The sequence below is a fragment of the Hydra vulgaris genome, chromosome 12, assembly GCF_038396675.1.
Source record: "Hydra vulgaris chromosome 12, alternate assembly HydraT2T_AEP".
In the NCBI taxonomy this organism is placed as follows: Eukaryota; Metazoa; Cnidaria; class Hydrozoa; order Anthoathecata; family Hydridae; genus Hydra; species Hydra vulgaris.
This window is the reverse complement of record NC_088931.1, coordinates 36,700,579-36,727,500: the sequence shown is the minus strand read 5'-3', so window position 1 is coordinate 36,727,500 and position 26,922 is coordinate 36,700,579. Positions and strand designations below refer to the sequence as shown.

General features: G+C 28.3%; 3 protein-coding genes across 4 annotated transcripts in view; 1 reads left to right on the top strand and 2 right to left on the bottom strand.

Moving 5' to 3' along the window:
• LOC100197850 (deoxycytidylate deaminase) overlaps window positions 1-4,433 on the bottom strand; it is a 4,850-nt gene extending 417 nt beyond the window's left edge. The window contains exons 1-3 of the mRNA XM_065813120.1: window positions 3,863-4,433; window positions 3,527-3,740; window positions 1-200 (exon numbers count right to left, since the gene is read on the bottom strand). The exon at window positions 1-200 is cut by the window's left edge and continues 417 nt beyond it. Of these exons, the coding sequence (XP_065669192.1) occupies window positions 77-200; window positions 3,527-3,740; window positions 3,863-4,136 (612 nt within the window). The 5' untranslated portion in view covers window positions 4,137-4,433 and the 3' untranslated portion in view covers window positions 1-76. The remainder of the gene's footprint in view (window positions 201-3,526; window positions 3,741-3,862) is intronic.
• Window positions 4,434-17,122: 12,689 nt separating this feature from the next.
• Window positions 17,123-21,382, top strand: LOC136088093 (uncharacterized). Its single transcript, XM_065811750.1, has 4 exons — window positions 17,123-17,161; window positions 19,615-19,719; window positions 20,388-20,506; window positions 20,609-21,382. The coding sequence occupies exons 1-4, from the start codon at window positions 17,123-17,125 to the stop codon at window positions 21,273-21,275; spliced, it is 930 nt and encodes a 309-aa protein (XP_065667822.1). The 3' UTR covers window positions 21,276-21,382.
• Window positions 21,383-24,120: 2,738 nt separating this feature from the next.
• LOC100204578 (uncharacterized) overlaps window positions 24,121-26,922 on the bottom strand; it is a 34,863-nt gene continuing 32,061 nt past the window's right edge. For both annotated transcript variants that reach the window (XM_065813119.1, XM_065813118.1), the window contains exons 4-6: window positions 25,514-26,336; window positions 24,935-25,213; window positions 24,121-24,778 (exon numbers count right to left, since the gene is read on the bottom strand). In XM_065813119.1, coding sequence (XP_065669191.1) covers window positions 24,506-24,778; window positions 24,935-25,213; window positions 25,514-26,336 — 1,375 coding nt within the window. In that variant the 3' untranslated portion in view covers window positions 24,121-24,505. The remainder of the gene's footprint in view (window positions 24,779-24,934; window positions 25,214-25,513; window positions 26,337-26,922) is intronic.

Sequence of the window (26,922 nt, the reverse complement as noted above, 5' to 3'; positions counted from 1 at the left end):
TTCTATAACCTCACAACTTATCCACCCCACCACTTAGTAACAACCTGCACAGTTCCATTCACATAAAACGTAAACTTTAGTTCTTATCGCTTGATATTTTACTTAAGTTATCAGTTAACTTCATTCCAGTAGGAGTAGGTTTAAACGTGTTTATTTGATCAAAATCAATAACAATTTGCTTCTGCTTTGGTTGATGTTGCCTAAATAAAAAATGAAAGAAAAATAAGCACAACATGCAAAATAAATTACAAGCTACAAACTTACCAAAGAATATATAATAAGACTTTAAACTTATTTAAATTAATCTTAGTTATCTCTTGCATACCCCTTAAAATTATTGGTCTCTATTTAATTTGGCAAATTTTTAGCTTGCCTAATAGGTAATCCATTACTGATCAGTGGGCAAATGTCAGCCTATATTTTGGGTTTTGATAATGTATTTTAAATGATGGATTCAAATATCAATTTATTTTTAATTTCAAATTGTTATATTATTGAATTAAATTTTATCAAATTATTTTTGTGAATTATAATTAGATGTAAATTAAATACTTTTAACAACATAAAATATACATACATAAAAAGTATAATTTTTTTTTATGTATGTATAAAACTATAATTACTTAAATAAGCTTAAAACAATTTTAAAGCTCATTTAAATGTTAAGTAGGCATTTATTGTATAAAAAATTTATTATTAACTTTAGAATTAGAAAATCTTAACTTGAAACTGTTTTTTTTTTGAGGTCAAAAATAAATTTATATATTAAGGCTATTAATTTTGTGGTGGACTCAAAATCAGGAGGGATAGATCATTTTTTAATCAACCCCCTGAAAAAAAATTATTTATTATTTAGTACTCTCTCTTAAAGATCAGTTGCTGAAAGAATTTTTTTTTGTAGTTCATACCTTTTAATCTCTTTGTTATACTAGATAATCATGTTACACACATACATACATATATTTTTAAAATAGTATATAAAATAAAAATATTTAAAAAATACATTTATATACACACAAACATATATTTTAAAAAAACACATATTTTATACACACACAAACATACATATATTTTAAAAAAAGTTTATAAAATAAAAATAACTGATATAGAAATCTTTCCATATAAATATTGACTATTGTATTTAAATTACTGATTCAATTTCGGAAATTTTACATACACAACCATTTTTTACATGACAGATCAACAAAACATAAAACATAATTTGATACCACTTAACACATTGTGTGTAATCCAAAAAATTTGGACTGGGACTATGTGAATGCATAAATTGAATTTCATTAGACTTCTTCTTATTCATTTTTCTTCTTAAAACCATATACTTATAAACAACCTGTTGCACAACCATCTCATTTGATATCTGCATGAGGTTAAATGTATAAAAATTAATTTGTTGACTTATCCTTTTAAAATAAATTATACATTTGTTTAATAATATAAGGTTCAAGGTTCCTCCCATAGTAAATCTTTATTGAAATCAAACTGTGTTTGGTTTCGTTTCATTACCATTATAAATTGAAGATTTTTTATATTGCTTTAAAAAACTCAAACATATTATCTACATATCAGTCACTGACACTGTCCTTTGCAAAAGACAGTGACATGCTTTTTTTTCTTTCTTTTTACTGTGCTGCTAATGCCATCATAAGCAGACTTTTTTCTTTTTTTGTTCATAAAATCATTTAAACAATAAACAAATAATTACTAATAAAACCTAATTTCGGTAATTGAAAAAGATTATAATTCCCTATCATTTTTTTCTTGAAACAATTTTATACATAGCATAATAATCTTTTGTTTGCTTTATCAATGTAGTTTTTTTTAAGTTTAGTTTTAATTTTATACATAGCATAATAATGTTTTGCTTGCTTTATCAATGTGGTTTTTTTTTTTTAAGTTATCAATGTACAATTATTAGTCAAGCTTATAACAATTTATAGATACACTTTATTAGTTACAAACAAGTTATTAGTAAACATAATTTATGTTCATAAATAAAACTTATGTCATAAGATCTTAATACAACATTAATTAATAAGAAACAAAAAGTTTTAACTTCATTAACATATTTAAATACATTTATGTAATGAATTAATTTGCAAAAAAATAAGAAAACATTTATTTCTTTAAAAAATATTGCAAAACCATTTTACATTCCTTTAAAGAATTGTTGAACGGGTAGGTGAAATTGCTATTTTGTACATAAATGCATACATAGTAATGCTTCTTAACAAGACCTGATAAATGATTGTTGAAAAAAATTTTTTGTTAGTTAAATTTTATTATTTAATGACGAAAAATCATGCTGCTAAAAATCAGCAAAATTGAAACTTGAATATCTCAAGAACCTATAACCAGTTGGATACTAAAACTTTTGGATCAAACTAAGATCTAACTAAAACTTTTAGGTCAAACTAAGATCTAACTAAAATTTTTAGGTCAAATTTTCATAAGCTATTTAACTCTCATTATCAAAATATAAAATATAAGGAGACATGTGCCCCCTATTTAATTCATTTATTTATTATCCTCAATTTCAGCTGGACATTTTTGACGTTAGAGGCAGTGTTCAGTTTTTGTTCTTTTTTTCTTCTTTTTTTTTAGAACACTTTTATTCTCATTCACTTCTTTTTTTTTACCTAAGAAAGCTGGTCATTTTACAGCTGCTTAAACATTTAGTTTAATTTAATTGCTAATATACTATATTCATTTTGAAGGATAATCTTTATTGTATAACTTCTCTTCTTTAATACATTAAAATCAAGAGTCCAATTTAAGATACTTCAGATAACAGTTCCTTAAATCGCTCAATAATTTTATCTCCTAATTGTCTTATGCACTGCAATACAACTTTTTATTACCCCATTTTTTCAAATTTTAAAGAGCTGATTTGAAGATAGATCAAAAGTTTACTTATTAGGCCATGCACCCTGAATACTGAAATAATCAAGTTGGTAAACTTTTCCATCTTCATCAGCCATTGTTAGACAAGGCGAAACTTAGAGCTCACTAGCACACTCAATGCTTGTTAAATGCTATATTCCTCAGGCTCTTTTGTTTTTCAACCTAACCACCCATGCAATTTTTACTATATTTAAATGATGTGCTTAAGCACTTTAAGCAAATAATATAAAGTACAAATCTAAAAGAAAAGATATCTTCCTTACAAGCTATTTTGGTTAAGTTTCAGTATATCCTCCTAAAATTTCTGTGTAACTGAAATATAAAACTCTTAATCTCATTTATTACATTTTAGGTTTTATGCTTATTAGTTTCATAGGTCTCATAGCCATAATAGCACAAAAACATTTTCTTTTTGTTAAAATAAGAATTTAATTTAATCTTATAAATAATTAATTTCTTGTTAATTTGTTAAAAAATATCTATTAGATGTTTAGAATAATACAAAAATTAAATTAAAAAATCAGAAAAACTTCAAATGTTTATGTAGTTTTAAAGTTTATAGTTATTATCATCAGTCTGATACCAGAAATATAAAAACATATACCTATGCTTGATACCAGCAAGATCAAACATTTTCTCGGCTGCTTGAGTCTCAGGACGATCTTTGTATTTATTGGAATAGTAAACTATTTCCTTAATTCTAGACTGTAGAATAATTTTAGCACACTCATTGCATGGAAAAAGTGTTGTATAGATAATACAATCTTGTACATCAGCAGAGTTTTTGTTCAAAACTGCATTAAGTTCAGCATGGCATACTAACAGAAAAAAAGTAAAGAAATGTGTTATTTTTACACAACATATTTTATTAATAAACAATAAGTTAATTACTAACAACTCTTTTGGTTAAAATAAAGAAATATCATTGTAAGATAAGTACCATAAGCATATTTTGTTTCCATAAAACTTTCTCCAATTCTTGACCATGGTAAGACCTCATCACTGCAACCAATTGGCATACCGTTATATCCAATCCCAACAATTTTATTTTCATTGTTAACAATGCAAGCCCCAACTTGTGTCACTGGATCTTTGCTTCGTTGAGCTGAAAGAAATGCAATCGCCATGAAATAGTCTTCCCATGACAGATAATCTGAACGTTTTTTGTTTAAATCTACATTAAACTTGCTATTATCATCTGTATTTTCCATCATACAATAATTTTCTTAAAGTATATAACAAACAACATATAAAATTCCTAAACATCTTGTTAACCATGTATAAATTGCGTAAATATTGAAGACAATTTTTTTTTTGTGCAAATTTTCATAATTCATTTTAACTAGAAATATTTCATTTTTATAAAAAAAAAATTTGTCGTAATACTTTACTTTTCTATAGTTTATCTACTTTTAATTCTAAAATTTTAATTTTAAAAAAAGGAAAAATTTAAGGAAATTTAAGGAATTTTCACTAAAATAGCTCTAAAGTGCTGAATTAAAACAATATTTAGAAAATATTTCCGGTTGCCGTTCATAGTTGATTTATTTGGTCTGGTTCTAAGAGCATGTTGTTACAACTATTAGATAATTCGACTGTCGACTAAATCATGGCCGACTTCACAGGTTTCGAAGTGGAGGGGCGCAATCGTCTATTTATAAAATAAGTCCTCTATATCTAAATCGACCAAGTCAATTAAAAGTCGATTAAATCGAAGTACGGGAATAATTTATTTTTTCAATAAATAGTAATTAATAGTAGTTTTTTAGATAAATAATAATAAAAATAATAAAGTAATTTATATTTGCTTTCTATTTTTAAAAAAATATCATTTAAATAATAATGGAGCAAAACAATATAAGATGAGGACTGTTCCGACAACTGGAAAATCTATTCCCAGATCCCAATTATTTAGAGACCGTTTTAAATACTTGCTTTATATAAAAAAGTCATTACAATCATATTTACAATGCGATTGTATAGATAACATATAGATTTTGGAGATTTTTATTCGACTAAATCGATTTTTAGTCAATAAGTAGGAAGTCCATAGTTGATAAAATCGACTATTCGATTTTTCAAAGTTCCTTTTCAAAGACTTTTGACCAGTCGAATTTAAGTCGATTTAGCCGAAGTCTAAACAAACACAAACAACACTAATTAAAATTTTCTTATAAAGTTTTTAATGGTCTGGTTCGACAATATTTGTTGATTTGTGGTCCATCATTATTAAAATTAAATTTTAATTCAATTTATTTTTTGGTTTTATTCCATTATATTTAAATTAATATTTTTTAATTTAATCTTATAAAATTTATTAAGAGGATTACCCAAACAGCTCTGCTTTTTTCAACATTAAAAACTTTTTAAAAAAATTGAAAATGATCAAAAATTTAAAAAAATGATCAAAAACTATGCTCTGGTTCGATAGTATATTTTGATCAGTGAGTCAGCACTATTTAAATTAAATTTTAATTTAATTTTTTTTTTTTATTCCATTATATTTACATTAAATTTTTCAATTTAAACTTTTTTTCAACTTGGTCATAAACTCATAAATTTTAAGGCCAGAGTTCAGGAAACTAGGGCCTTACTATAAAAATTTTGCCTTTTTATTTTATTTATTATTAATTTTTTGAACGTTAATGTTTGTTGGCCAATATTCTTGGTCTAACATACAAGTTAACTAAGTTAATACATCGTCTTTGTTAGCAAGCAACCTTTCTCAACTGCTATATTGACTGCTATATATCTGATATATAAAAAACATTTTGACCAATAGCCGGATCATTTTTGCAACCTGTTTTATTATTAAAAATGACGGTTATCAAATCACCTAAAAAATGATAGTAGTAGTTAGTCTGATCATACAAGTTATAAAAAAAAGATAAGAAACCCAGATGATTATAAAAGAAACAAGATTAAGAAATCTAAGCTTACTGGCGTAGCATATGAAAACCATAGAGGACAAAAAGTTGATGCAAAGTCTATCGGAGATCCATGCAGGTAAAAAGTAATACACAATAATTCTTAATTTAATAATAGTCCTAAGCCAAATTGTATTAGTTTGTTTAAAATTTTTTAGGCTCTGTATTTTATAGTTGGCTTATAGACCTAGGTTGTTGATTGCTTGTTTAGGTTGTAAATATTTGTAGGCCAAAGACAATAGAATGACATTTTTAGGGTAGTCTACAATCACTTATCGTATTTTAACTTAAACTCTATTTTGTTTCCTAGACTAGACTACCTATAACTTTTTTTATAAAGTAAAACTACAACATAGTGCTTTTTTTCCCAGTTGTTCAAGGTTTTGAATCTATTTGCAAAGACAACCTCGATGATGCATTTATAAACTTCTGCAGCAAGTCCAATACAAAAGATGAGCACTGTTTGTTTTTACGCGGCTTGGTTGATGTTACGGATATTGTGAGGAAGAGGCCTGGTTCAAGGGGAAATTTGTGATGCCAATGAAGATACCGTATGAAAAAAAAAGTAACGGCGGAAACAAAAAGGAATTTAAGTATCATGTTTTGATCGGAAATGAACAAGTGCAGTTATGTGTTGTGGCATTTTTATCAATATTTTTTGCGTCAGAAAAAAATGTTTGAAGAGTAAGGAGTTTTAAAATGGATAGAAAAGCAGTTAAAGATTTGAGAAGAGTACATTCAAGTTACAGTAACTGTGTTAGCAGTACATAACAGACGCGCAAATTTTACCAAGTCATAAAACAAGATGTACAGGACGCTAGGAAAGAAAAAAATCTAAATCTTCTGTCCCTAACCGAAGATTATATGCAAAACATTTCACTGCTCAAAATATCTGTGCAAGAGTTATTTTACCTAAGGCAGTTGATGGTTAATGTATTTTCTATTGATAATGCGAAGAGAAATCTTGCAACACTCTACCTTCATTACAAGGGCAGACTAGAAAGTCTCCTAATGAAACTTGCTACTTTCGTTTGCACTACCAGTCTACCTGTCCTTAAAAGTATGATGAACTCAACTTTTATGCCGATAATTGTGAGGGGCAAAATATAAACCATGACTTTTCAAACATTTTATGGCGTTCACTGACTGTGAAGTAAGTGAGTGGATTAAAATGGTCATTCAATCAGAGGGCACAGCTTTTTGCCCTGTGACCGTGACTCTTCGATTATAAAAAGAGAGTTAAGAAGGCATAACAGAGTGTACATCGTTCAAGAAACAAAAAAATTATATTAAAATATAGTAATCAAAGAAAGTTTTTAGTGGCTGAAGTGGAGAGTTCATCTCTAATTTACAATGTTAAAATGTTGGTGGCCAGTTCAATATAAAAGAAACGTTACCTCAATCGAAACAATGGGTAAACCCACAAACCAACAAACTCAGTTTGCAATAACACAATTAGTTTCACAATTTTCAATACAATTGTGACAACATAGGTCAATGCAAAGCCAGTGAAATTATCAATGGTATTGTCAAACATACTTTTATGATGAGAAAAAATAGTCAAAACAAAGTGAACCTGCCAGAATGACTTCTTTACCCAAACGGAAAGGTTCCAATAAAATCTGCTAAATTGAATGATTCAAGAAAGTGTATTAAGTATATCCCACATGATCATATTGACTACTGCAATGGCCTACAACAGAAAGCAACGATGGAGAAGCAAAAGATGTTGGGGGAAAATGATTAGACATAGCTGATATAATTTATGTAATTGACCTTTTTTTCTTTATAATTTTTGTTAAAATGTATAAACAATTCATAAATATACATTTTGTGAAGATTTATTGCAGTTTGTGACATTATTTTCTATAGCCCAAAATTAAAATCATAATAAATTAAGTAGTAATTATTTGTTGAATGTTTAAAGGGCTGAAGTCCACAGTGTTAATTGGTTAATAGGTTCTTTAAAAATAAGTATAAAAAAATATATGTTTGCTTTTACGATAAAAAACATTATCCCCTTCAAAAAAAAAATTGCTAAACCGTTAACAAAAATTTACTGAGGAAGTAGTGCTGTTTTTTTTAGTTTCCCGAAAGTTTACATTGTTGGACTTCCGCCCTTTTAACATTCACCGATTCATTTATAATAGAGACCAACATTTTTTTTTAAATACTTGAACAAGTATTTTCATTTTTTGAACAGTTTTATGTTGCGCTTCTGACGGTACAAAATCAACTCCAGTAGTTGTTGGAGAACATCACATTTAAATATTAGATCTATATCGTTCTGTTGATTTAATTTTTTTTCATCTTAAACCTTCACGTTTGCATTTATAATTTTTTGTTCCATATACAACTAACGATTGCTTCTTGAAAATGCTTCACAAGCGCATCATAGTTTTGAAATCTCTTTAAGAGTATTATCTACTAATAATTCCAGGCTTTGGTTAGTATAATTCTGAACTACAATTAAAGGAAATTTTTTTCTACGTAATTTCTACAAGCCACCGTTGCACTCTAACAAGACTTTTTGCGCCATCACATGTTACAAAAACTAAATAATTTTTCAAGTATTCTTCTGTCATCTAACAAGAATAAATTATTCAAGTAAAGCATTAAATACTCTTTTATTCAAAAATCCAAAAAAAATAGTGAATTTATTCCGCTGCTTTCTACGCAGCTCTAAAGACTGTTTTAGGTTATTTCCTCATTTCGTAATTATATAATCGAAAATATTGCATTTGTAGAATGAAGAATGCAACCTATTTTAACTCTTTTCATTTTTTATAGATCAATTTCTATTTCAAAATTATTTATATGAAAAGCGTTTTAATTAATTATATGAAAAGCGTTTGCTGTTACAATTTTCTCTTGCGTTAAAATAATTTTTTCAAGAGACTACTATTAAAATTCTGAAAACACAATTTAATGCAGCTTGATGTCCGGCAGATATTTTGTGATCAAAATCTGTTTTTTGCTCTAATGTTCAGCAGCTTGGTCTGTAGGGTGGAGCAATTTTTAAAGCAAAAAAAAAAAGTTTGAAAAGAATCAATCCTGATTTGCGAATGGTAACAATATTTTTGTATTTAAAGGAGCTCTTATTTCACTAATATTTCTCCAAATATTAGTGAAACTTTATTTTTTTCAGAAATGTCAATCTGGGACTCAAAAGATGCAGAACTATATGCTGGTTTTAAAAAAACTGTTGATTGTCATTCAAAATTAAAATTATAAAAAGTGTAGGGAAGACCGGGGCTAGTTAACTCGGTTTTTATTCAATGAGCTCTATAGCCCTAACAGTTCTTGGGGCCTTTTCGGACCCTCAAAAAAAAAAAAATTGCGCCAACTTACCCCACCACGGAGTATGTTAGCGCAAACTATAAAAATGATTATTAATGTACTAGAGCAAAATTAATAGAAATTTATTTACTATTAATTTTGGCAATAATTTTATCCCAAAATGTAATATTACTTTTACCTGGCACCAAATGTTAGTCCGTATAACAGCCAAAACAGTAGCCCACTTTTTATCTGTGAAAAAAAAAAAAAAAAAAAAAATTTTTTAATTTTTTTGTAAGTATAAATTTTTTCAACATTGTTAATTAAAAAAAAAAAAATTAGTTTTATAAAAATATTTTTTTTTCCATAGTAAATGCTATGAGCCAACTTACCCCGTGAAAATTTTGCCAACTTAACCCGAAAGCCTTTTTTCAATAAACAGTCTATAAATTTTTTTCAATAAAAAGTCTGACTGGATATAGTAAACCAATTGTGACTGGAACTTTTACAATAATTTTTTTTTCATACAACCAACTATTTTCTTTGTAAAGTAAAAAGGAAGCGATGATCCAAAAGTTACGTTTTTGTCCAAAAACCGCATGTCTTAATATCTCCCATTCGCATGCGCGAGTCCTATAATGAATGATGAAATGGTCAATTAGGAAGGTTCTGTGTAATTTTTGTCACTTTCTGATGAAAGTCTTTGAAGAAAAAAATGCAGTTTGTCAACTTACCGCTGCGGCCAACTAGCCCCGGTCTCCCCTATATATTTTTTTGTTAAAAACCCATGTTTTCTACATAATTTGCAAAAACAGTTTCAGATACATTTTCGCTAACTTTTTAATAAAAATTTTTACAAAGTAAAATTAATATTTTCAAAACAAGCATTTTATTGCTCGTTTTTGAGTACCTGGCTGACATAATTTGAGTTGAGGCTTTACATAGCTTGAGTATCCGACATTTTTTTTTAGTTTCACTAATATTAACAAACTTTTTTTATTGTAGTAATAATTTTATTACTGTAGTTAACATTTTTCTCGCCTACATAGAAGCAATGACAGATCCATAAGAGGGGCAATGGGGATAATTGCCCCTTCCCCTCCCCACCTTAATATTTTGAAAATTATTTTTTTGTGTGTAAATTTATATATACAACTGAACAGTTGTTTGTAAAACGGAAGTAATTTTTAAAAAAAGTGCCAAAAAAAAATGATGGACTGATAGTATATGGATATAACGTAATTTTATAGTTACATAGATTAAAAGTGAAAGACTAAGATTCTAAAAACATTAACTAAAAAACCCTGAAAATCACCTCCTTCTCCCCCCTCCGCTACCTTACTAAATAGTTTGGATCAACCAAATCAACACTGTCACACTCATTCTCTCTTAAATGGTCTCGATACACCAAATCATAAAACTAGATGATCTGTATCCCCTCTGCATAGAAGTATAGCACAGAACAGAAACAAGATTAAAAAAAGTTATTTTAAAAACTTAAAAAAATGTATTTAGATAAAATACCTAAATAATTTGAAGTAACTTTAGATAAAATCAAAGATTTTGATAAAAACTATTAAACTTTAGATTTATCTTTAAGTTAAAGACTTCAATTTTATAATTTAAGCCAGAAATTGACAAATATGTTCTGAGGTAGCATGAAACATAAAGCATAAAAATAAAACATCTCGACAGAATACAAGAATATCCCGGCGGAATACACAACTTCTATGCTCTTTAACTTTTTTTTTTAGCTACTACGTACATTACAAGTCAAGAAATAAAAACAGAAAGCATTTAAAAAAAATAAAACTGTAAAGAGTTATTATTTTTTAGTTAGCAGAACAGAATAAAAACTCCAAAAAGTCAAAGCTCCACTTCCACTAACTACTGTTAAATACCAGAAAACAGGTTGCCGTGATTAGGACTCCGTCATAAACTTTGGAACTTCAAGAACTCATTAAAAAAAAAACAACTCGCAAACCTAATTTCAAAAATTTTTCACATTGCAATTAAATTATTTAATAAATTACTTTTTTATGGTTCGAGTATGTTCTATAATGCTGCGTGAATTGCATTATTCAAAATGGTATAGTGGATTTTAACAAAAAAAAAAAAAGGAAACCAAAAAACAATATCTGAATCCATGCTTTAGATGACACAACAGTTACGAGATAAGATGGTATTTAGGGTTTATAAACAACAATATACCTCAATTTTCAATTGACAAAGATTGTTCTTTTGGTGTTACAATGTATCTTTAAAAATAACAGAAGTATTTCAACTGTATATTGATACAAAATAACAAGGAATAGAAGTAAGCAACTTTTTTTTGTTTTTTTGTATTTTTATTATGGTTAATAGAGTGCTCCCAGAAGTCCTACGGTCTTATCACAGAGCATGGTGGAAAATCATTTAACTAGAAAGTTCACGCATCATTCCTAACCAATGTCACTTATTGGGGCTAGAGCCAACGTTGAACAACGAAACTCTTAGTTTTAAGCCAGATCTCTAACCTTTGCGCCGCGGCTTTACAAGTTTGAGTCTGAAAAAAAAACGAGAATATTAGTAGTTTAGAATATTAGCCCAGCGCTTAGATAAATTTATGAGTTGAGTAGAAAAAAATAACATTTAAGATATTTTTATTTTTCTACTCAACTCATAAGCAATCATCTCTCATTTAATAACATAACTTTAAAAAATTTTTTTTGAAAATTTTGCACAGTTTACTTGAAGTTGCACTGTTGCGCCTATCAAGCAGAATCTTGCATTTTCTGGTCACAAAAAAAATTAGTCTTTCTTGAATAAAGAGAATGTTATAAGATAGCTTAAATGCTTTCTAAATATAATCCAGTGATAAAAGCTTATGAGATTAAAGTGGAACACATATAAAATTAAAGCATCAGTATCTTGCACAAAATACTGAGAATGAATTTATAAGTGACCAGTCAAACCATGTAAAAAAACTGCTTAATAGTGGATATAAAATTACTAAACATTTTAGGCTCGTGCTCGATAGCGCACACTTAATGTTTAAGACTGTTAGAAATATAAAAATTTACCAGATAAAAAAGTTAAAGTAAAAAAAAGTCTCTAGGTCTAATTTTTTTTTTTTTTTTTTTTTTTTACTGCTGGTCTCAGTTTTGACTTTCTTATACATTCACATTGATGGACTTGAATCAATAATTTGCTGCACTATTTGCTGTTACTATATCTGGAATCCGCAGAAATGAAAATAGCAAAAAAACTATTTTTAATTGATGTTTGTTTACTTTTATAACGTGTCATGAGTTAAAGGGTTTAACTCATGATTAGGTGGCAATGAAGCTAGAGACGCATAGAGTGGAGTCGCATAGCAAAACGTGTAATTGAAAAGCTACTCTTAAAGCTCTTATATCCGTATTAGATATCCATCGATATATTAGATATCCATCGATATATTAGATATCCATCGATATATTAGATCCATCGATATATTAGATCCATCGATATATTAGATCCATCGATGGATAGATAGGTAGAGAGCCATCAAGAAACCATGTTTGAGGCTGTGTAATTTAAAAGTCTCAGTTTAGTGATAAAAAGCTACTTATGTTCATTATAATATTGACTACTTTTATAATAAGTTTTCAAAAACTTTTAACAGAAATACCAAAAAGGTCAAAGACTGGTCGATGTTGGATGTTTTTAAATTCATTGATGAACACAACTTACTTGAATCTCTTCTGGTTCTCTTATTAAAAACTGATCTTATGTACCTGTAAATTTTAATGTGTATTGCTTCACAACTATAGTGCAGCAACCTTAAAATAAAAATAACATTTTATGTCTTATAACAACTATTTGACCTCAAATTTTTTTCTTTTCTTTTTATATTTCACAACAAAATGTCCTAGTAACTTAACTGTATTTGCTCACTAGTTTTTAACCTCAAAATTACCTCAAAACTTATTGATAAAGTTAAAATTAAAAGAGATCCCGTTACAAAATTTTTAGATGTTTATCTTGATGAAAACATTAACTGAATCATCATATTAATTATGAAAGCACTAAAACTTCTAAAAACATAGGAACTTTATATAAAGCACGATTTCCCTCGTTAAGAAAATTTTAAACTATTTTTTTTATTTATTTATACATAGTTATTTAAATTATGCTGTTGTTGTCTTTGGAGGTACAATAAATAGTAAGTTTTTAATGATGCTAATTTCTTTATCGCCGTCAGAAAAATGCAACCTACGAGCAATCAACGTGCAAATGCAATATTATCAATATTGCGGATCGCTTCTCCCACTCGAAACATTTTTTATTGAAATGAGAATTCTAAGTATATATAATTTAAATGTTAAACTATAAATGATCTAAATTCTTAACTTTAGAACGTTTATAAGATGAACAGAGCGAAACTTTTAAAACATTAAAATCATTCTATTTTTACTGCCCATAACACCTTCAAATATCCCAACATGCTTGTTGAGATAAAATTACATTATGTAGATCCTAATATTGAACACTTTTATGTTAACCTTTACCTATGTAACTTTTGCTATCATTTGATGAAAATAATTAAATCAAGATGATGACTACAAATTAAAAAAATTGTATATAGAGCCAGAGAATAAAACGGTATCAAATCTATCGATTGTAAAAATTTAAAGAAATAAGAACTCTAGAAAAGTGTAAGTAAATTTGCTGAGATTAGGAATGTTGATGTTTAGAAGATTTGTGATTTCTTAGCAACTAGATGTTCATCTTGTTATTAGGAAAATCCTAGTATCAGATGAACATATAATCCTAGGAGATGTTTACTGTGATCTTTGTAGTTTATCTAAGGAAAAATATGAAAATATATGTACAGTTAAATAGAGATTCATTATCAATAGAAATTATGAAGCTGTGGGAAAGATATTTTTGGACTTCAAGAAGATGGTACTTTAACTAATAAAATAATTATGTGCGTCATAAGCAAAGAGCAAGCCTAATTTTCTTAAAGTAGAAAGGAGGAATATCTTGGAATTTAATTAGCAAAAGAATAGAAATCAAGGGGGATTTTGCAGATTTTTTTGATTAAGGACTAAAACAGACAATGTAGCTAAAAGTCTTCTGTAGAGTGAGAAAAATAGAAAACTGATAACTGATTACGTTTCAAATCAACATAACAAAATATTAGAGCCGTAAAGTATCTTGTTATCTAATATTATTCGTGCTATGTCATCTTGTCAGAAAAAATTGAATATAGAAATACTAGAATTAACAAAAATATATAGTTTCTTTATGTAACTGTAAACAAATACAGAAGAAATACATAAACATATTATTTTTGATATTAATAAATGAGGCGTTTATAGTGGTGATCAAACAAAAAAATCTCCATTACTATCATTGAAAAAAATATCAAGGATCGTAATTATATCAGTATAATTCAATCTGTTTTTAGTCATTTTTTAAAACTGATTTTTGAGCGGTCTATAAATGCAATTAACAAACAGTTAAGTAACAGTGAAACATTAACTTAGGAAATTATTCACATTTCAAAGATAATTTAAATTTTTCCTTAATTGCTATAGATGTTTTGAAATATTTAAAACTGTTTATGAGCCGTCATGCGGGTCACTCGTCACTCAAGGTGCGGGAACCGTCATGCGGGTCACTCGTCACTCAAGGGTTAAGATGAATCTTAATAAATAAATATATCACAGATTTTCAGATTTAGATAAAGTAAATTCAAAAAGTTACAGAACGTTTGAATGATTAAAGACCATCAAGTATATAAAGAAAAATTAAACTATGATATTATATACAACGTATATTTATATCAAATTTTATATATTTTTCAAATTTATTTTCTTAATGAATTCAATCGTGGTATAAATCTAAAAATTTCAAAATGGTTGATCAAAATTACATCAAAAGTCAAACAGAAAAAATGATTTAGAATTTACTCCATTATATATTCAGGGTATCTTAAAAATTATAACTGAAATCAAAGAAAAGCCGGTTTAGCTTGGTATCAGTAATTCATTCAGACAATTCGTTAACACGTTGGCATCAATAGTTTTAAAATAAGATTTAGCTGCGTATAAACTGAGAAGTGACGCTTATACAATAAAAGCAAAACTAATGGTAAGAAACATCTTGTAAATTATAATAGTTGAAATGCCTGTATAATGTCCTGTTTAAAAAAATTGTTTTCATATTAGAGCAAAAAAATCATTCCCAAAACCCGAGATATATTGAAACCAGCATACCGCTTAGCAAGTTAAAAAAAAATAAAAAATATGAAGCTTTATATGATAGAAAAAGACCGGCCGTGGCGCAGTGGTTAGAGCGCTTGCTATATAAGCAGGAAATCCAGGTTCAAAACGAGCTTGGGGCATATTTTCGCGTCACGGTAAGGAAGGAGGCGTGAACTTCCTGGTTAAATGCACTTCCGCATTTAACCAGGAAGTTCATAACCTAAATAACAAAACAAAAACTAAAAAAAAAACAGAAAAATACCAAAAGAAAGATACACAGTAAATAAAAAATCCATTATATTTTTAAAAAACATAACGGGAGTTTTCCTCGCACATAACGGTTAATTGCTGTTATGTTTAATAATTGATATGTATGAAAATGACATCGCGGTTTTAACGTTATGTTTTGTCATAGCGAAATTGCCTAAAGCATAACGGTTACATAACGCGATTTAGCCGTTATAAGAAAGGAAAACTACCGTTATATAATGCGTATTTTACCGTTATGTTTAAAATCTGAAATAACGGGTATTTATCCGTTATGTTACCTGTTATGTAAAATTATAATCATTTATGTTATAGTTTGTTTTTTAAAACGCGTAACTCTCCATGATCAAGAGCAGAAACTGTTAAATAAACATACTGACCTTGAACACTTTTTATGTTGATATAAGTTGAGTTAAAAAAAACAAATTTGTGCAGTTTAATTTCTTAATATATTCATATTAAATTATTTTTCATAATTGTGAAAATTATTTACAAAACTATTGACATTTATTAATTCTAAAAATGCTTTGCATAGCTGTGAAAAGATTGCACAAGAAAAATGCTTTTTTTAGATTAAAAATTCATTTTCTAAAATGAACGATATATGCTTTAACCAAAATACAACTTTTTCTAAATGTGTCATAAATTTTTGCATGTAAACTATTGTTCATTTTTTACATTTCTTTTGGTCTTCAGCTTATTTGATGAGTAGCATCTTGGGTAAGTTCAGACACTCTCTATCAGGTCGGCTATTGCACAGTGGGCACACTTTTAATGGACAAAATTAATAACTAATTAAATATTAGGTCTTCATTTACTAAATTTGGCACGAGTACTAATATGAGGTCTGCGCTTCTTATGAAAGTGATATTTTTATATTTGGTTGCTATGGATATCTAATTTTGCTTAGCGACAACCTATTATTGGTAGCTGATAATGTTTTATGTGTGTTATATACATTAAAACTAGCATTAATATGAGGTTTGCATTAATGTGAGGTTCTTATGAGGGGGATATTTATCAAATGGTTGCTATGGTTATCTAGTTTTATAGATACCTAATTTACATAGCAACAGCCTATTTTGATAGTTGCAGATTTTTCATAAGTGCTATATTCACTTGATTTGGCACTTTTTAAATTTAGTTGCTATGGATATCTATATTGCTTAACAACCAGGTATTTTCTTTAGTTACACACAGATAAATGGATTTTTGAATAAATTTTAATCGGATTTTCAACAAGCTGTTCATCCACATCTTTAAAATTTCAGCCACAATACTTTAAATTTGGCACATTTAAATAACAAATCAAAACTTTTGTGTTAAGGCAATTCTATTTTTCATTTATTACAGCTTAAAATGACATTAGCATCTATAACTGTGGCTAAGTATTACCTTTTAAATGTCAAAATGTAATGAAATAGCAATCAATACTGTTGCTATGCAAAAATAGTTTAAAAAATTAGGTATCCATAGCAACCAATTAAAATTATGACTCCCGAAAGAAGTGTGAATCTCATTCTAATACAAGTATTTAATATAGTGTACATAGCACGAATAAAAAACTGATTATATACCCTTAATGTGAAAATAAGTTGATGCTATGTAAAATTTGGTACATAGCAACCAAATTGTACTCATTTTGTAGTCTCGAATACGTCCATAAAACCAAATGTGTTGGCTTCCTTGCATGTTAAAGAACGGTTTATGACCATTTATTTGCTTCCCTAACCCGCCCCAAAAAAGATACATTTTATTTGGCACATTTAAGTAACAAAATTAAACTTTTGTGTTATACCTATTCTAATATTCATTTATTACACCTTAAAATGATATTAGTATCCATAACTGTAGCTAAGTATTACTTTTTAAATGTTAAATTGTAAAAAAATAGCAATCAATACTGTTGTTATGCAAAAATAATTAAACAGAACTGTGTACGAAGGTAAACAAAATTAAAAGATATATATTAACTTTTCACCAAATTATTATAAAGCTGTTCCGGAAAGATGATTAAGAATTATTTAACAATAAATATAATAAAATAACTCCAGGACTTTAATTAGATATATATATATATAGAACATTGTATATGATTTATAGACAGATTGAATCATGTCAAAGTTTTGACTTTTGTCTATAGCTGGTCCACTGTGTAACGGTGGTACTTTTTTTGCTTTTTAGTGATAACATGATCGAATCGTAACCGTTCTTTTAACGCGCTTTCTAGAGCAATTCATATTTTTTGAATAGCTGTTCAAATTAGATAAACATTTGTTTGCAGATTTATTAAAATTATTATTTGAGACTGATTGATTGATTCTTACGTGTGTGGATAAGTTATAATTATTTGTGTGTGGATAAGTTATAATTAACTTGTTGCTTGTTATCTATCTACGAATGGTTTACCATTCGTAGATAGATAACAAGCAACAAGTTGTTTATAACTTATCCACACACAAATAAGTTTAAGTACTTTCTGCGGGTCTGGCCAAAAATCCTATCGGCTAACTTAATCAGCACTTTAGCTTTTTTTAATTCAGTAAAAATACTTAAAATGATGACTGTTCTAATAGAGATTTTTTTATCCTGAACGATAAAGTTGCCTTTGGAATGCTATACATTAATCATGTTTTACATAAAGATAAGTTGCCAGATTTTATTTGTGCAATTGTAGCATTGAGTTGCTCGTCAGTGTAATTTCTTTTTTTTGTTTTTTTTGTTTTCATCATAGTGTAAATCTTTTTTAATTGACTTAGATAAAGTGATTAATTGTTTTTTATTAAACGTTTTTATTAACTTAATAATTTACGTGACGTTTATGTTAAGTTAATAATTTACGTCACGTAAAAACTTGAAAAAATTATTATTACGCTAAATTTACTACATAAAATACAAAACACCCACGTAAATTACGCGGATGACTCATATTTATATAAGGATGCATAATTAAATCTAATTAATGAATAAGTGTCAAATAAAGGGTGTTCAATTAAACAGGAAATCTTTTTACTTTATTACTTTATTCCGGAACTAGCAAATTCAATTTTTAAAAAGTCTTCAGCAGAATTTTTAATACAAAACTACATTTTATGTTTAGCGTTGAAAGTTTTTATTTCCGTAACTAGGTAATTAGCTAGTGAAAAAAATTTAAAGAGGAAATTTAAAGAAACTCATAATACTCTTTTTCCAAGTAGCATTAAGAAAATTATAATTATTGAAAAAAAAAAAGTACTAGCACTAGCGTAGGCAGAACAATACGAGCAATAGCGTAGGTAGGATTTTTTAATGTTACAGATATGATACTTTTAGACATTATGCAAATTCCAAACTTAGTATGTTTATGTTAAATGAAAAAATTACACCATGCTGAGTGTTTTTTGAATAACATTCTATTAGTAATACTCTCAGGTGCTTAATAGTCTGGAGGGGACGTTTATTTGATTTCGGAAATTTTTTTTACCTACCCCAAGTTTATTAAAATCCCACCCCAACCCTGCGTATTAATTTGTACTCTCAAATCTTAAAACTAAAAAAAAACCTTTCAGTGCAATCCGGGCCTAAAGTATAAAAAGTATTAACTCACTAATGAAAATAAAAGTTTCCAACCCTTCCTCCTCTGTTTATTGGATCTGGGTAAAATTGCCAACCACCCTTTATCTTGTGTTAAGCACCTGAAAGTAGTAAATACTTTTATTTCGTTTTAGTGTTTTAGTTGAGTATTCCAATGACTTTTTTTATAATTAAAATTATTCGAAAGTTTTAGTACCATTTTTATTTATTGGTAAATCTGTAAATTGTTAATAAATATGACTAAACATTTTTGGTAAGGATATTAAATCTTGCCTAAAATGGTTACCTATTGTAGGAAATTAGAAATAAAAACTTATATTATGAACTAAAATAAAGAACCATACTGATGAACAACTCTGCGTTCAATTTTTTAAAAACGGTTATATGTATATTTTTTATTTTTATTTTAGGTACCTCAAGAAGTTCTTACAGTCTTATCACATAGCACCGCGGAAGAGCATTTGAAAGGAAATTTACGCCTACTTCCTTACCGATGTTATAAAACTTGCCCAGAGGTAGCGTTGAACTATGGGATCTCTAATGTCTAAAGCAAACGCGCTAACCCCTGCGCAAAAAAAAATACAGTAAAACTGCTTTTATATAAAATACGATTTTACAGGTAGTGTTACTGTCCAGCAATAAAATTATTGCTATTAGCCTAAAAATCTTTGAAGCTTGAAATATTTGTTTCTTTCTTTTCTAATGTTGTTTTACATCCAAATTGTTTTGTATTTAATTGTTAAAAGTTGCGTTGTCAAAAAGTGCAAACAGCTGACTGGCTTTCTTAGTGATTAATTTTTACTTTCTACTGCTTTCAAACGTGTTTCCTGAAATTATTTAACAATTTTGTAAGATTATAGTAAAATGATAAAAAAAATAATACATGGGAAAACCTTTGAAATAGCAAAAATAGGTCACCAACAAAGAGTGGTGATGGTTGTGGTTGTAGAAAAGCTGTATTTATTGTGATAAGGCAAGGACAATGTGAGAGTATATGATAAAAAATAAAAATGTCTTTGTAGGTTAGGTTCATGAGTATAGTGTAAACAGTGCAATCATTTACTTCAATGAAGGTTGATTTGGACTAGTTTTTCAAACTTGGAATATAGACTGACGTGTTTTAACATAATTTCTCATAACGTTAACCGATGCATAATACAAAGTTTAAATAATTACGCATCAGATAACTCAAAAGCACAAAGAAAAAGACTTCAATGATGGGTTCATTGTACAGGGTGACCACAAAGTATCCGCACACGAGACGGTTTCATCTTGTGAAAATATAAGCATAAAAGCACTTATGTATTTTCTTATTTATTTGTTGTTTTTGGTTAATATTATGTCATAAACTTTATATACTTTACTTTATATACTTTGTAAACTATGTTCAATTGGTTTTTTTAGAATGGTGCGCGTTTCTCCTTATCGTCAATCTATCATCGAGTTTCACAAAAAAGGCTACTCAGCGAGCTACATTCAGAACCGTTTACATGCGCCAAGACGGACAATTTACGACACAATTAAACGCTTTGACGAGTTGGGAACAAGTTCTAATCATCCAAAATCCGGAAGACCTCGAACAGTGATCACTGCGAGCAATGTGAAAAAGGTACGCGATCGCCTGCGTTTGAACCCCAATCAATCTGCTCGAGGTCTCGCAAAGAAAATGGGGATAAAACGAACTTCAATGGCAAAGATAATCAAAAAGAAGCCTAAGCTCAAACCATACAAGAAGAACAAGTCGCAACTTCTTTCTCAAGCAGCTAAAGTCAAACGTAAAGACCGTTCTCTTGGACTTCTGCACCGTTTCAACGGAATTGATTATCGCAACATCTTGTTCACTGACGAAAAGATTTTTACAGTGGAAAGCATTCTTAATAAGCAGAACGATCGAGTTTGGGCAAAATCTCAACCAAATGTCTCGGTTTCACGCAGTTCTCATCCTGCTTCAGTTATGGTATTCGCCGGGATAACGGCTCATGTTAAGACACCGCTCATATTTGTTCCACAAGGTATAAAGGTCAACGGTGACAATTATTTGGATATGCTCAAGAAAGAAATTGTTCCTTAGGCTCAAAAAGAACTTGGAAATCGTATTTGGACGTTCATGCAAGATGGAGCTCCAGCCCATAAAAAGAAGACAGTTCAGGATTTTTGTGCGGCAACTTTTCCTGATTTTATCAACTTTTCTCAATGGCCGCCATCGAGCCCCGATCTTAACCCGATGGATTTCTCAGTCTGGAGCGTCCAAGAAGGAAAGGCATGCCAAAAGCCGCATAAAAATATTGAAAGTTTAAAAAAATCACTACTGAAAGCTTGGGATTCTCTGGACCCTGCCTACTTGCTCGCCACCGTCGAAGCATTCCCGAGACGCCTACAGGCCTGTTATTTTGCTGATGGAGGAAAATTCGAATTCAATCTTTGAATCATAATTGTTATAGTTCAATAAATGTTTTAAAATAAAATTTGTGTTCTAAATAATTTCTACATGCTTTTTATTAAGCTCTTTATCTGTGCGGATACTTTGTGGTCACCCTGTATAAGAAGTTAATTAAAGAGGGAGGAGAAAGTTTTAATAATGAAGGATTTTAACTTTTAAAATAAAATATTATTTTCTTTATTTTCTTTATAAAAAGTTAACATGCACAAGTGGACCAAGTTTGAAAGTAAAATAAGCTTTTATGGAAGAGCAATTGTATTATTAGTAAACCCTATTTTTGGAGGTATTTGAGTTGTATATAACTCTATTTGATTATCAATGTATCTTTGAATTGGAAAAAAAATTTTTTGTCAGATTTAGTACACATTTATATATAAATTTAAAACTTAATCAACAAAAAGTTATTTAATTTTAAACCAACTAAAGGTATCAAAATATCATTTTGAAGCCATGTAACTCACCTACCAAATACATGTCTTTACAGTTTCAATAGTTTATGCGAACGCGTATTTAATAGTACGTCATGGTTCTTTATGCGCAGAATCGCATGAAAACAAGTAAACACACATTTAGATAAAACCTTCAAAGAAACGCTGTTTAAGATTTTTTTTTGTTTTCATAAAAAAGACATTGATTTAGCCTTATACAACTTTATTTTAACTATTTTAAGTCTAAAATCTGTTTATATGTTGGTGTTATATAATATTTGTAATCAAGGAAAAAAAACAAGTTTAGTGTAAAAGCTCTAAATAGTATTTCATATTGAGGAATAAAAATAAGTTTTCAGGAAAGAAGAATGAAAAATGGTAATATATATGTGTATATATATATATATATATATATATATATATATATATATATATATATATATATATATATATATATATACTTATATAGCTATCATTGTGCATTTTCACACTCTTTAAGAGCTCTTATTTCTTACACATATATTCTATAACACAAACATATTAACAGTATAAATTTTAAACTTAAAAGAAACTTATTTAAAAAAAAATCGGTCGATACTTTTTTCCTGGGTTCAAATCCAAGTTTCGCGTTTTCTGTAAAATCAAAACCCAATTAGTTTAAATCTAATTAAACCATTTATACTCATTTTCTTGTAATAATTTGCAATAGATTAGGTTTATCATATTAAATAATTCTTCTTAATATATTATAGCAAAATTTGTTATAACTTTTACATCAAAAATGAATTTGATATTCAAGCACTTATTATATTTGGGTCGGGATTTTATAAAAAATGTGAAACCTGGATTTCCTCACTGGAAAAAAGTTTCAACGAACAAAATCAATGCCTTTATTATGAAAAAAAGAAATCTCATGTAAACAACTGTTTCTTTCAACAATGCTTTCATAATATATCTATGTATTTACTTTTTGTATGCGATTCTGCGAATAAGGAACCGTGACGTACTATTAAATATCAATAATTTCGCGCACGAAATTATCAGAACTGTGAAGAAGCTGACAAATAAAACATAGACACAAAAATCTTATTTATATAACTCCATTAAGAGAAAAATCTTATTCTTATGACTCCGTATCAAATTATTTTAAAGAATTAAAAACATAAGAAATTATTTTATATTTAACATTATAAGTTATATATAACATCGTAAGTTTTTTAACCTTGCTTGTAAATGTAAAGTCGTTTTAATTTAAAGTCAATTTTAGATATATAGTTTGGAAAACATTTATGAAATCTATTATTTAAAGGACAAACAAAATGGTTTAAACTGCAGAAAATAACAGAGATAGGTCGCACAGGCCTCGGGATAAATATTTTACTATTGCAATCCAGTTAGACTTAGGTCATCATCTTCTTAATATAATGATTATCTAAACTATAAGTTCAGACGTGATTTTATTTACTTAATGTATAAAAAGAATGTGAAATTTAAATTAAAAAATAATCTGGAGCTTCAGAGAAAAATAGACACAAAATTTCAATTGAAAAATACCATTTAAAAAAAATCAGGGTCCATGAAATGTTTTGACTTCAGTGCGATTAAGCATGTGAGCGTGTTTACATGCAAAATTTTGCATACTGTTTAACTGAAAATGGACGAGTAGTTTAATTCATGTAACTTTTTACGTAGCCACGCAGGTGTAAATGATTATAAATGATAAATAAAATATTTCATCATAATTTTATACATCAATCATCAAAAGTATTTTAAGATTTAATTTCTCATAATTTAACGACAAAAAAAAAAAAAAGTTAGAAGTGGAAATAAAAGTAATATAGCAATAATAATTAAAAATCGTCATAACGTCATAACGAACTCGTCTTAAAAATCGAGATTAAGCACCTCAAACAAAAATTAAAAAAAATAAAGTATTTTTAAAATTTTTAGACTTTTAAAAATTCTAGAAATTTATAAAACTGCCCCACAATAACCTGAAAGGTGGTTTTACGTTAAAAATATTTTCAAATAAAGCATTGAAAACCATATTTCATTTCCATAAGTATACGATTTAAATATGTACAGTTTACAATTTTATCAAGAACTATAACTTTACTATAAAAATAGAGAGCCATTTATTCAACACCAACTACGCAAAGCTCTTTCGATTCAACAACCTAATGTCAGAAATTCGCATGTTGAACCAGTTAACAACATAAACAGAATTCCATAACGAAATAAACTTTACCATGGTGACCCTCCGAATTGCCTCAAAATACAATCATTGAAATATTTGAAAACACGAATCTACCCGAGAATCTACCAAGAAACTAGATATACTAGTGGTTACAGATCTATTTTGAGGAATACGTCTAGAGCGTAAAACGATAATTTTCAATGACATTTTACAAGTATTATAATCATTTGGAATAATTACTGACAATTGAATTCCCATTCGGAACCGGTTCGTTCTAGCGCTGATAAACGTTCTTCTCCTAATTTAACTTTTTCGCGAATTTCAGATTGCATTAAAGCAAGCTGCGATTTCATGTCAATATAATATTGGTAATCCGATATTTCATCGTCGGTGCAATATTTTTCAAGAAATAGCGCGACATTATCGCCACGTTTATTGTTAACATCTTTTAAATAACAAGCTTCTTCCAACTGACTTTGTAGCTTTGCAATTTTTGAGATTAAACCCTCCTAAAAATCATTAATTGAAACCTATCAGGCTTATAACAGGTTAAAAAATTATTTTACATTATTAATCTATAATATCAAATATATGTCTAACTAACATTACTGATTGAAATTTAAACGCAAACTTTTTATTCTATGACTATCAAAAAAAGCATTCACCTTTTTCAATTTATCTTCTTCGTTTGACATGTCAAGCTCTTGTAGCATTAACTCGTATCTATGCAATCTTTGGGTTAGCGAAAGAAGAAGAGCAACTATTTTATTAAGTTCACCTATAAACAATTCGAATTTCGAAAATTCGCTTTGAGTGGCTTTTGATTCTACCATATTAAGCACCATCTTTCCTAAGTTATCATTGACACGAATTTCATCCGTAATCTCTTGCTCTTGCAGTCGTAACTCGTTGATTTTTTCGCGCATGCTTTCTATTAATTTACTCTAAATTTAATTTGAATTTGTATTAAAATCATTTAAGTAGAATCATATAGAGATTTATATTACTATTTCTATAAATTCACATGAAAAATATTTACGTTTAAAAAGTTCGTGAAACTTTTTTGAAATGTCTAAAATGTGTCTAAAGTTTATTTTTTATAGTATCAACTATGTTTAAAATGTCAAATATGTCTTAAATATGACTATATTTCAACGCACGTAAACATGAAAGAAAAAAACAAATTACGTTCGTAATTTTATAAATAGCCTAATTTATAAAATATTGCGATAAAAACGTCTTACCTTTTCGCCGTCCAAATCATTTACCTTCTTACCACTGGCTAAACACTCTGTACTCTCTGTTTTGTTATAGGAACAATTTCTCTCATTAAAGTCCGTTTCATCAGTATATGTGTAATTGTCTGTGCGATGGTCTGGAGTAGACGCAGAGTGAGGCATAATATCTAACTCAGCAACATCATCATCAAGACATTCTTGTGATCCATATAAAGGTTTATTTAAAAAATACTCATCGTTAGATATTGGACTAGGGCTATTGTCAGATCGAACCCCAATACCCGAATCTGCTGTACCAGTGCTTGTAGTCGAGTCTGTGCTTACGCAAGAGTTATTTCGGCTATTTAAACCATAATAGTTATTCTTTTTACGATTAATTGTGCGCTGTGGTTTTTCTCTTTCTATATTTGTTTCATTCGTAATTTCATCACATAAAAAATCGTCTGGAGGAGGCGGTAACAAATTTATATCGTCAGAATCATTTTGAGCAGAGTGCTTTAAAGAGACTATATCTAAATCACTCATACTTGTATATTGGTTATTTAAGTCACATTTATGTTGATTCTCGCTCAAGTAAACAGCACTGTCACTACTTAAGGCTCTTTGATGAATTAAAGCTTCAGCCTCTGGTGAGTCTATATCAGTTTCTACATGCCTATATAACGCGTTGGGTATTGGGTAAACATTTGTTGAAACAAGATTCTGGCTACAAGCTGGCGAATTTGAACGAAAATAAAGACCTTGGTTGCCTTCATATTGGCTTGATTTGGTCGAATCAGCTATAGAAGTTATGCTATCAAGTCGATTCATGAAAGTGTCGTTAGTAGCGCTAAACGGTTAAAATATTTGCATGAATACTTATAAAAATAAACTCAACACAACGCGTTTGCTACACGGAAATAAAAGTTAAAAATTCCATCACTTCCTTTCAAAATACTATTTAGTATAGCTAGAAAAAAAACAAGTTGTCATAAACCAACAGCTATATATACATACAATGGTAAATTTAGTTTTGTAAATTGGCTTAAAATATCTTAAAGTAATATATATTGTTTTCTTTTTAAAATCGGTTTATAAAATATTTTAAGTTCGTATTGCAAATTATTTTTATTTATATCTAACAGTGTTCAAACATCTTTTTTTCTTCTTCGAAATAATTTGTTAAATAATGTTGCAAAGTCGTTACTTATATTATTTAAACCGAGTTGCTTATTATATAATTAAATAACTATGGAAATAAATTTATCGTTAATAGCGCCATGGATAATAATTAATTTGCTTCACTTAATAATTAGAAAGGGAAAAGAAAAAAAAATTTAAAAAAAAATAACAATACAAGTATCTCAGTAATTTATGCTTTAATCATTCATTCAAAGCAATGTTTAAATAAATCATGTAAGATTTTAATATATTCT